Below are 12,726 nucleotides of genomic sequence, written 5' to 3'. Positions count from 1 at the left end.
CTGAGAACTATTTTTTGAATTTAATATGAAAAGGTAGATATTTTTCATGACACATTAGTTTTACTTTTGCAAAAGGTACTTTATGGATATATAAAGACTTGGAAGCAAGTTTTAAGTTTTTGAAGTCATCTTTGTACATATGTATAACTTTTAATTCTACTCCAGAAGTTTTTCAATGGATGACAGTAATTTGAATAAGGTTGGAGGACTGTAAATCTCATAATGAATTAATTTTTTCTCAATCATACTATGCGCAGTGTCAATATTCTGTACTGAACTATGACCAGGTTCACTATACTTCTGTTCAATGAGTGATGTTTCGCTTTCATTTTGCCATATACACAATTGAGTTTTTATTCTTGGGAACACAAGAATCAGACCACAAAATAGATTAATTGATTTATTAGGACAGTCTTGAACAATTAACTTTAATAGTTTATACAGACAACTTGCAAATTTATTTGCACCTCTACCAGCCATAGATTCATTCCAAATTGCACAATAAGTTTGTTATTCAATGAACAGTGGACTGTGAAATTATAGCAATTTAATTTTCTTTTATAATAGAATGAAAAATATTAGCAATTGGAAGGAGAAATGCTTTTTCTAAATTAAAAGTTATAACTGCTGTGGCTTTTCATTCTCCATTTGCAACTTTAGCTAGGCCACTTTTTTTTTTCTAGTTAATAGCTTACTCCTCTATGCTTTAGTATTTTTTGATCATCTTCTTTGTTTTTATACTCTTGACATAAATCACACGAATCTTTCTTTGGTTTATGAAATGCCAAATTAAACCAAAATTAAAAGTTGAATAATAAACATCTTTTTTTACATTGAACTCTGGGTAAGCTTGTGTGAACAACATGCACATTTTAATTGTACTCAATGACGACTCATTGAGTACAATTAAACAATCAGTTTTTCTACAAACCATTTTTCCCCTCTTTGGGGACCTTGGTAGTCCACTTACTTTATTTACCACGTTATTAAAATTATAGTAAATTCCTCTTTCACTGGTATCTAAAGTTTTTAGAAAGAATAATTTACAAGCTCAGCTTCTAATGAACTTTTACATTCTAAATAAATTCTTGAAATTTCTAAAAGAAATTTCATAAGTTTATTTAGAATGTAAAAATAATTATCTCTTGAAAACTATTCGAGCACAAAAAGTATTATAATAAAATCTTTGCACAAGTATTTTATATTTCCTTTTGATTGTTAGGAGAAATGACAATAAAAGAAAAAGATGAGTTATTAGGGATACATATCAAGGAATTTCTTCCCCCATTTGGTGGTTAGGCTTCAATACTATTGGTATCAGATTATCAGCATCAGAAGCCATAAAATACTTCATATTTGTTATAAAATATTCCATACTTGTTATTTATCTTTACAAAAAAACGATTTTATAAATATTGTTTAGTTCTTCTGATTACGAGTAATAATTTTTTTTACTGAACATTTCAATTCAATTCAAAGAAAACAAAAAATAATTTAATATTAAAAAATCAATGGAATGCATTACTTTTTATTTACAAAAAATATATGTTAAAAAGTAAACTAGTGAATATACGTAGTTAAATCTTAAGTCACGTGAGCAAATAGAACGCTACTAATGGTCTACGCTAAGTACAACAAATGTACGACGAGCGTCTCGTATAAAAAGTTTATTTACGACAAATGACCTACTTAACTATATTGGAAAAAAATTTAATTGAGCTATTGGATAATTTTTTTTTAAATAAGTAACAAAAAATAGAAAATTTGCGTATATAAGTTATTTTTTTCAAAAATGTCGAATACGATACTTGTATTCCGGGCTGACGATATATATATAATATATATATATATATATATATATATATATATATATATATATATATATATATATATATATATTGTATTCCGGGCTGACGATATATATATATATATATATATATATATATATATATATACAGCTTTGGCCAAAAGTTTGGAACATCCTTGCATTTTCGGCGTTTTAACCATTTTCGGCGGTTATAGACTATGCAGCAATGACTCATTTGCACAAATTAGTGTCAGTTGTTGAAATATAGAACACAAGCTACAGAATGAGTGTTGTTTCCTATCTTACGCTTGAATACAAAGATATTTATAGCTTATACAATCAATGTTCCAATGATTTCAGTATCAGCCGTTGTTCATGATGAGAGACACAACCAATCATGTGTAAAGCTATAAATTTCTTAAGCAGTGTCTGACTTGTTTACGTTCTTAGATTGATTCACGTGCATGTGTAAACGTCTGCTAACACGCTTTACAGGTTAGAAATTTCTATTTTTGGACTCTAAATACGACTTTATTTTACGTCCATATTTTGGAATCATTTCAAACAGGTAGAAATTATAAATTATATTTTAGAAGGAATAAAGGATGATTTTTATGTTCAATTTACCTTGTTTTACTTAGTAGTTAATTAAATATTAATAAATATTAGCAATTCACGATTTTGTTCTGGGTGTGTTTGCAGATATTCCGACCCATAATCTTCTAATGGCAAGTGAAAAGGAGTTGTCAGTCGCGAAATGTGCGCAAATTATGGTGCTCCACCAGCAAAACTTCTTTAAAAAGAGAGTTTCAGCCATTCTGGGGTGTCCCGATCGGCAGTCATCAAAGGGATTGCTAGAGCAACAGAGTTAGGTACACTGGATTCACACAAAAGATCTGGAAGACCACGTGTAACTTCATTATCAGCTGATCGTCTCATCTGAAGGGCCTGTATTGCTCATCACACGTGGTCCTCCTCAGCTATATCATCATCCCGAAGCCAACTACTCACTGCCCTTGTTTGATGGCAAGGAGCACCATCATGCTGAAATGTGGTGCAATTGAGTATCCCCATATGATGGGGAAGTTTCTTTTGTAGGATACTAAGGTAGACCTGACCATTGATTGTAATTAGTGAATCCAAATCCGGATTTTGGAAATTCGGAATTCCGGAATTCCGTCATATTTTGAATTTTTAAAAATCCGGAATTCAAAAACGCAAATTCCGGATTTTTCGAATTTAGAATTTCGATTATTTAATTCTTATTTTATTTTTGAAATTATTTAGAACTGTTTTTATAAAAATTTCAAAAAAAACTTTTGTTTTGTTTTTATATTATGTATTTCTTCCGTTCTAAAAATTTTAATTTTTATTACTAAAAACGTTTTTCAACAACAAAGTTGTCATCCTCAGTAGTATAATACAACAGTTTTTAGTAATAAAAATTAAAATTTTTAAAACGGAATAAATACATAATATAAAAACAAAACAAAAGTTTTTTTTTGAAATTTTTCAGAATTTCGAATTTAGAAGAACTTTTACTATAGATGGCAGCATTGTGTACTTTCATTGTTATAAATTCAAAAAATTTAAATTTTAGTAGGCTTAGGCTACTGCAAATGCATTAAAAAATTTTTTTTTAAATGAAATATTAACATTAAGAAATTAAATTGTATGCAGAGCAGACAAAGTAAGTCATATTAATTTTATGTTTCAAAAATTTTGTAGACTTACATTGTTATTGTTTTAAATCCCAACCCAAGTATGGTAGATAAATCTGAAGAAACTTTTATGGACATTTCAAAAGAAAGCTCATCAAATTCAGTGTGGAAATGTTTTCTACGAGGGAAAACAAATCAGGTGGCGAAATGCATGTAATGCAAGCAAGTTTTAAAGATATTGGGTGGATGTACAACTCCCATGCACACACATCTTCGTTCTAAACACAACACAGTTTTGAACAAGCGAAAGTTTGATGAAAATACAACAGCGTCTACATCTGACAGTAACGATAGTGTTGTGAGCACAACCAGAAAAACGAACACGATCATTGATTTTTTCAAGTCAAAAAAGATGAAATTTTTCCTGCCGTAGTAGCTAGAATGATTGCTTCTGATGGTTTACCGTTTCGTGTTTTTTGTACGTCAAACGATTTAAGAAAATGTTTAACAATGCGTGGATTCGGTGATATTCCAAAATCACCCACCAGCATACAGAAAGTCGTGATGGATTATACTAAAAAATTTAAACAATTGCAAATTGCTGAAATTAATCAATTAAAAAAGAATTTATGCTTTAGTCTAACATTGGACGAGTGGACGTCCTCTCGAAATAGACGTTATATGAATGTTAACGTTCATGGGTCGAAAAATATCTGGAATTTGGTTCTTTCTCGAATTAATGGTCGATTTGCGGCTGAAAATTGTGTAAAATTGTTAGAGGACAAGTTAGAATCATTTCAGTTAAATATAAGGAACGATATTTCGTGTATTGTAACTGATGGTGCTTCTATGATGCAAAAAGTGGGTAGATTATTACCATGCGAACAAATTTTGTGTTTTGCTCATGCAATTCAGATTGCAATTGTAAATGTGATCTACAAACAAACAGAGAAAGAGGTAGATGAAGATGATTATGAGAGTGTCCTAGATCTGGACTCTGATGAAGAAGATTTAAGTGATGATGAAGGAATGCAAGTGGGGACGAGAAATGAATGTGATGTAGAAATTACTGAAAAGTTTACATTGCAAAATGTAATCATGAAAGTTCGGGTAATTGTTCGAATGTTTCGACGTTCCCCTTTAAAAAATGAAGTGTTGCAAAAAAATGTGAAGGAAGATCATGAAAAGGAATTGCAGCTATTGCTTGATTCGAAGACTAGATGGAGTAGCCTGATGTCCATTTTAGAACGTTTTAATCTTTTGAAAAGTTCAATAAAAAAGGCAATAATTGATATCAAAGCGGATACATTTTTGAATGATTCAGAATGGAATATAATATCTACAATTTCTAGAAATTTGAAGCCTATAAAATTAGCCGTAGACGCGTTATGCCGTGCTGATGCAAATTTACTTTCTGCGGATGCAACATTTACGTTTGTGTTAGAAAATTTTGATGAGAATGAAGAAATTGGCCGTGAAATGAAAAAAGAGTTTGAAGTTCAAATTAATCGAAGAAGAACTGTGGTATCCGATGTTCTTCAATATTTGCATAATGGGGGTAAAACCAAAATTCACAAGAACATTTTGCGTCGCTCGAAAACTGAAATAACCAAAATTATCATATCCCTAATCCAAAGACTTAGTGGTGAAGTAGTATTAGAAATAGACCCGACAGTATCTGAGTCTACTAAAATGGATGACGATAAACCTATCGAATCATTGGAAACTCAGTTATCCTTGCAGGAAATTCTTCAGCAAAAGATAAAGGAATCACTCTCGGAATCACGGTCAAAAGTTCTACAAAAATCATCGATTCATTCCGAAATTCGCAAATTTTGGGATGAAGGGGGATCCCGCGGAATGCTTTTGGAAGATCTTTACAAAAGTTTATTAACAATTCCACCAACTAATGTGGAGTCAGAGCGCGCTTTTTCCGCTGCAGGAGCATTTTCAACAAAAATTCGATCAAGGCTCAACGACAAAACATTGGATACTTTGTGCTTTTTAAGAAGCTTTTTCAAAAATCAAAATGAAAATTGAACTTTCATTTTGCAATTTTATTTATGTAGTTCAAAAATATATTAGTATGAAATATTTCCTTATTTTGTAATTTGTTTTAATTTTATTGTTTTGAACTAAATACATTTATGTTAAAAAATAATGTACTTTCTTTTCTTTATATTTTTTAAATTCTTCTATAATAATTCCGGAATTAAACCGGAATTCCGGATTTCATCTCCTGTAATTCCGAAAATCCGGAATTCAGTTTTTTACAAAAAAATGGATTCACTAATTGTAATATTTCGTGGCATGAACCAGATACCTCCCCTGCCCGCAGCGCTAAAGCTTGCCCAAACCATGACCGTAGGTGACTTCTTTACCGTTGGTGTTACATATCTGGCTTTGAAACATTGATTTGGTGGTTTCCTAACACGACATGACTTTGATTAAAACTGAGTGAAGGTAGCTTCGTCCGAAAACATCACGTTCCTCCAGTTTTCTGCCACCCAGTGCCGGTACTTCCTGCAGAAGGCTAAGCGGTCTTTGATGTTTTTAGCGGTCAGCTTGGCTTTTTTTTATGACCCACCAAGGTCCCGAACAATCAGGAGGCGATTGGTAAACGATTTTAATCTCCGGTGCTATCGTGCTGCAAAAAAAAGCCAAGTGAGTCAGCAGTATTGTGAGAATTTGGTGACCTCGATGCCCAGGCATATAGAAGCTGTTCTGAAGAGTCGGGGACAATATACAAAATACTAACTGTGGATTTTTAATGACCTGACTGTAGATTAATTTCGTATTGTTATGGTAGTTATATAAAATATATGTTGCTATGTTATTACACAAAATGTGTCGTTTCCTTCAAAAATGCAAGCGTGTTCCAAACTTTTGGCCAGCTGTATATATATATATATTTGCGTTATATATCTGTGGCTTTTTTTTTTTTAAATATATAATTAATTGTAACTTTAATATTTTTGACAAGCAGTTTAAGTTGATTAAAAAAAGTCACAATCACCAATTTTTATATAATACACTTAAACTTTTCTTAAACTTTACACAGAATGCATTCGGCATTAATTTTTTTAAATCAATTTTACTAGAATATCGCCAAGGAAGAAGCCGGGGGGTGATTTCTAAGTTTTTTTATATTGGTTGATCCAGACCATTTAGCAAGGGGGTAATTTTAGGGCCCCCACAGGAAAAAAAAAAATTAGTTTGGGTTTTCCAAGCTTAAACTAAATTTTTTTTTATTATTGTCATTTTTAAACAGCCATATATGGATTTTTAAACACAAATATATGAATTACTATAGAATATTTTTAGGTACGTGTGGCTTGAAGTTGATGTTTCTCATCCTTCAATGATAGAAGAATTTGTACTTTCAAATCCTTCAATTGGTTTAAAGTTTGTTTTAACTTTCAACGATTGTTACAATAGGTATGTTCAATAATACGTTTAGTTTGTTACTTATTTGGTAAAGTATTTAGTTTAGACCATTAAAAAGTATAGATATAACTTTTAATGAAATGGGATCGTTGAAGCAAACATGCTTTGTGCATATAACTTTACTTTGTGGTAAGAACAATGACACAACACAAAATTTTTCTTTTATGCACTTTGGAAATTTTCGAGTTTTTGACACAATGCAATAAGTATTGAATATTTTTGTATAAACTATTTCAATTTTTTGACACAATTCAATACGTATTAAATATTTTTTTTCATTTTTGTGGTGTATTCAAGTGACTTATTTATTTTTATTTGTAATCTAATTTACTGGTTGCCTAAAAAAAACGTATATTAAATGTAAAAAAAAAGTGCTTTAAATTGCTTAACGAATTTCTGTTCTTTAAAATACCTTTAAGTTTTCTGTGACTTTGCTTTAAAGTCATTTGATACTTTTTTTTATATATGTGTGTGTGTGTGTGTTATATATACATATATATATATATATATATATATATATATATATATATATATATATATATATATATATATATATATATATATATATATATATATATATATATATATATATATATATATATATATATATATATATATTTATATGTATATGAGTAAACCCATGTTTTTCGAACCGCTAGTACGCGGCGACGGGAGGGGGATTTATTGACCTTGAACGAATGTTGGCAGGCGGCGCAAACAATGCCGTTTCAGTCGCTATGGAGCATTGGAGCGTACAAAATCGTGTGTTCGTTGTCGGGCTGTTTTTTTTGAAACAATGATTCTGTAGTCGCAGTGCAACGTCTTTTCCGTCAATATTTTAGAGTTGGACGTCAAGGTGCAGTGCCTGATCGAAATACCGTACTCCGATGGGTTGCAGCGTTTAGAAGTACTGGTTCTGTGATGAAAAAGAAACCACCTAGTCTTCCCCGTTCAGTTCGTACTCCGTAAAATGTAGACCGAGTCAGAACGGTAGTTGTTACTAGTCTTAGACGATCGACTAGAGGACATGCTGTAGCGCTGGGTATGTCATGGATGAAATGTTTACGGAAGATCCCGATGCTACAGTCTTCATGAGTGATGAAGCACATTTTCATCTTGACGGTTACGTCAATGTTCAAAACTGTCGGTATTGGGCATCGGAGAACCCACAAGAATTACACCAAAGACCTCTGCACAGTTTAAAAGTAACAGTGTGGTGCTGCATTTTAAAGTTGGGGATTGTTGGACCCTATTTTTTTGAAGAGGAAGGAATTGCAGTTACTGTTACATCAGCTCGCTACGTTGAAATGTTAAACAACTTCCTTCCTCCAGAACTTGAAAGGCGTCAAGTGAGTATGAGAGACATTTGGTTTCAGCAGGATGGTGCCACAGCTCACACGGCGAGAGCATCCATGGAAGTGGTTCGACAAATGTTCCCAGAACATGTGATTTCGAGATTTGGTGATGTTCACTGGCCCCCTCGCTTACCCGACCTGTCGATATGTGACTTCTTTTTGTGGGGATATTTGAAATCAAAAGTGTACATGAACAAGCATCGCACACTCCTTAAGAATTAAGAATTCCATTTGTCAGAAAATTGAAGCCGTGCCGAATGAAATGTTGGAGAGAGCCGTCTGTAATTTTCAGAAGAGGATCCAAACTTGTATCCAGCAAGAAGGACGTCATCTCAAAGAAATTATTTTCCGAACCTAAATATGGTATGTAATTTCAAAAACTGCATTAAAAAACCATCAAAATCATTTAATACTTGTACACCTTTAATTACTAACTTTTCGATACAATTGCATTTGATTGGTTCATTAATTCCACAATGACTGTTAAATTAATTACACACTATATTGAATGTATTTAGGCTTTTAAATTTTTAACATATACAGAGGATCTATTGCAATATACTTTGACATTTTTGTGATTGAAAAATATGTATAAGTGGAAATACAGGGATAGACATGGAAAATACGTATCAGTGGAGTTAACAGATAAATCAATTTAAGAAGCGGTAACGATAATGTTAAAGTCGATAAAAGTAATGAGAATTCGGTTAGGTTCCAAAAAATATTCCTTAAAAAATTTTAAAGTACAAATTTATTACAATAAAATAATAAAAATTTCATATATTTAAGTTAAATCCACAAGTAAACAGTTTATAATAATGTATTACGAAAAAAAAAAATTCGTTGCTACAAAATGACGTCACAGCCTGCGCACTGTTGTGTTTGCTTCGCAATTTTCTTAAATAGCATATGCTGCGTATATAGTTTGTAATGATCTAAGGTGTTTATTTCAGCACCAGATTTCAGCATAAGTAACAAATATTTGTTACTTATGCCGCCATTTTCGACGAAAAGAACGTATTTAAAGGTAGGCTCACTTGTCAAACTCTTATTTGCTAGACTACCTCCCAAAATCTCAGTCGACGTATGCGCACTCACTGGGTCTATCCTTATTTATAACGGTCGATGTATATACACTCAGCTACGTCTATCTCTGTATATCCTACTTTACCTATCCCCTATAAATTCGAGTTAAAAGTCGTGCTTAACAATTTGAAGTTAGACATAAGACCCTCTACCTAAAAATTAAATCGTGTTTTTTGTTGACAAAAAGGCTTTATTCACTGTATAAAATCTTTATATACATTTACATAGAAAACATTGAAATCTAAAACGATTTTTTTTAAATAGTTTGTTATATTTTTAGCCAAATTAGGTTTGAATTATAATAAACCGCCTTCATTTGGAGAACACTGGTGAAACTGTATTTCTGTGTTCTCCAAATAAAGGCGGTTTGAATGAAGACGACGGTGATTACGTCACATCGTCGTTTTGGAAACCTTATTTTTCTTTTTTAAGACGCAAAAACACATTACATTGAAGTTTTATTATTTGTTTTTTTTTTAACGGTTTTTTTATATTACTTGAATAACGAGGGTATATATAACCCCTAGAAATATTGTAATTTATTATAAGAAATTTATAAGGATAAGTTTACATACTATACCAGATGTTTCAACTTAATTAAATTTTATAAAAGCTTATCTAAGATGTTAACTTTTAAAAATAGAAGGGGACGCTAACTCTATTTATAAATTGTGGAATTTCTGTAACAAAACAGAAAAATCTAAAGAATTATTAATGGTTTATTCTTTGTTCGTTTAATCTTTAAAACCTCACTGAAAGTTGAAGACTTCTTCTGGGTCCTATAAAAAGTGTGGATTACGGTGCATGCAATTTAATAACTCACTAAAAATATTATTTTCATTTAGTATTTTATCGCAATCATTATGAAGTTAAAAATGAATGTTAAAATACGTAACAAATATTGATTTATGCATTTTTGACTGGTGCAAGTCAGGGTGTCAACTTCGTACGATCAAAATAATTTTTAGGAGTCCTTCCAAATTTAATTTTATATAAAAAAAACGTCTTTACCTAAGCTTTAAAAGAAAAAAAAAAAAATTTCTCCCAATACCCTAATGTTTAATTTGTAACCTCTTGCTTAACACAGCAGTATATGCTTAACACAGTAGTGATATGAAATGATTTTAGTTTCTGTACCCCCACGATAACAGTCTTGTAATCTTTTATTATAAAACATTACTAGGCATTAGGGTTCGGACTGTCTGCGCAGATATGCGCAGACAGTCCGAACCCTATTGCCTAGTAATGTTTTATAATAAAAGATTACAAGACTGTTATCGTGGGGGTACAGAAACTAAAATATAGTGTAAATATAATTTCATTGAGAATTGCACCTTTTGATTTATAATAACTAAACCATCGTGTAGACACAGGCATGGAAAATGAAAGAGAAATATTTGCTGCAATGCGTCTTTCATCAAAGTTTGCTTTCACAATTTGATGATTTTTCACATATTTGATGGTTTTCTCTGCATCTTTGACTGTTTTTGTGGCCTCAGTTGTAGAAATTATGTCCTTCAAAAGCAAGTTGACTCCATGAGCTCCGCATCCGCTAGCCGAGATGTGTGGATATTTCTCCTCGATGATCCTCCACGCTGATTACATAACAGGAGCGTTGTCGCTTATGAAACTGGTAAATTTTTGTGAGCCAATCTTCTTAATAACTTGTAAGATTGCCGCGGCAACTGCAGATGAATTTTGAATGATTCCAGATGTATTTATCGAGGTGTAAAAAAAAGGCTTCTGATCGGGCGCTTTAATACAAAAATTCACTATGTGATCGCCTCTTATGTTCGTCCAGCCGTCAGACATCAGTGTTAAGTTTGTTTCAGAATTCAAAATTTCATTTACAGAAGTAGAACATTTTGTGTATTGTTCGTCGAGCAGAGATCCTGATAAGGCTTTAGCATTCGGGATGACAGATGAGTACGATGAATTGAGCGACTTAACGAAATCCTTAAAGGCCTCCGATTCGACTAAACGAAATGATATACCCGTACGGTAAAAGAAACTAGCAAGCTTCGTGTCGATATCATTTTTGAGCTCTTCATTAATTGGTAGATGTACACGCGTGGGTGAATCAGACGTAGACGGAACTTGCTAAGAATCATTGATTAGATGTGACGATTCATAATTACGCTTAGAAAACAATCTTTTTTCCTTGACACTGGCGTTTGGACATGTTGATCTTTTAAGCACTGCAAGGCGTTTCTTCGACCATTGAACAGTTTTGTTACATGCTAAGCAAGTGCCAGAACGTTTCTCTCGATCAAGATTTGTCAAATAATTCGAAATTTTGATGTTTTCCATTTTAAACATTTTGAATGACGAAAATACACGAATTCTTGATTCTAAATTGATTTAAATTGTAGTAAGAAACACTTACAAAAGTTTATATCGATTGATTATATGTAGCTCAAACCAAAAAGAAACAGATAAGTAATAAAAAAACTTGTAAAAAGTAGATAATTATGCAAAAATAATATCAGACATATGATTCAGATAATTTAAATTTTTCGTTTCCGTTAAGTGTCTGCGCAGACGTCGGCGCCGACGTCTGCGCAGATATGCGCATATTTTCCGAACTCAGATTCGGAAAATGTGCGCAACTCTTTTCCGAACTCTATTAGGCATTACTTGTATAACGTTGCAATTTATACCCTTTTTAAAGTTAAGTATTTTAAACTATTACTTTAATTTTTTTTCGGTTAATCATTTAATTAAATCTCTTTTTTGTGACATCATTTTTCATTTTCTTTAGGCCCAGATTTTGTCAACTTCAATGTGCTTCGTAGAAAAGCTGTTCAACAAAAGATAAAACCTGTTTTTTATTGAATACTTCGTAAAGAAGTACAAAGCTTTATAAAACTTTTAACAAGGTGATAAAAATTAGGCGTTGATTAAAACTATTGTCTTTTTAAAGTCCGGAGGCGGAGCATATTATAGGAAAGAGGCGGAGGCGGAGCATATTAATATTATTTTACGATCAATTATTTTACTTTGTTTTAAACCAAGAAGATCGAAATTTAAGTTCCTAAAAATATTTTTGCTTAGCGGCGAACTTACTGGAAATCTGGATAATCTGATTCAAAAAAATGTATTCAGAATGGCAGCGCCTCCCAAGAAATCCTAAAATGTCCTAATATTTATAAAACCTCCTAAAAAGACCTAAATTCTCCTAAAATATACTTGAATTCCAAAAACACCTTCTAAAATCTTCTAATTTAGAAGATTTTAGGTGTTTTTGAAAGAAAACCTTAAGATCAAAAAGCTTGTTTTTTGATCTTTAGGTTTTCTTTTAAACATTCAATTCAAACTTTCAAATTTTTTATTAAAATTTTGAATAGTATTTAAATATCGTTAAAAAAAA

At 31.7% G+C, this 12,726-nt stretch overlaps 1 protein-coding gene across 1 annotated transcript in view; it reads left to right on the top strand.

The window, feature by feature from the left end:
• LOC101236287 (MTRF1L release factor glutamine methyltransferase) overlaps nt 1-12,262 on the top strand; it is a 42,059-nt gene extending 29,797 nt beyond the window's left edge. The window contains exons 9-10 of the mRNA XM_065817139.1: nt 6,793-6,906; nt 12,118-12,262. Of these exons, the coding sequence (XP_065673211.1) occupies nt 6,793-6,906; nt 12,118-12,151 (148 nt within the window). The 3' untranslated portion in view covers nt 12,152-12,262. The remainder of the gene's footprint in view (nt 1-6,792; nt 6,907-12,117) is intronic.
• The last annotated feature ends 464 nt before the right edge of the window (nt 12,263-12,726 follow it).

Source organism: Hydra vulgaris, chromosome 14 (assembly GCF_038396675.1).
Source record: "Hydra vulgaris chromosome 14, alternate assembly HydraT2T_AEP".
Classification (NCBI taxonomy): domain Eukaryota; kingdom Metazoa; phylum Cnidaria; class Hydrozoa; order Anthoathecata; family Hydridae; genus Hydra; species Hydra vulgaris.
This window is presented reverse-complemented; position numbering and strand designations above follow the sequence as displayed.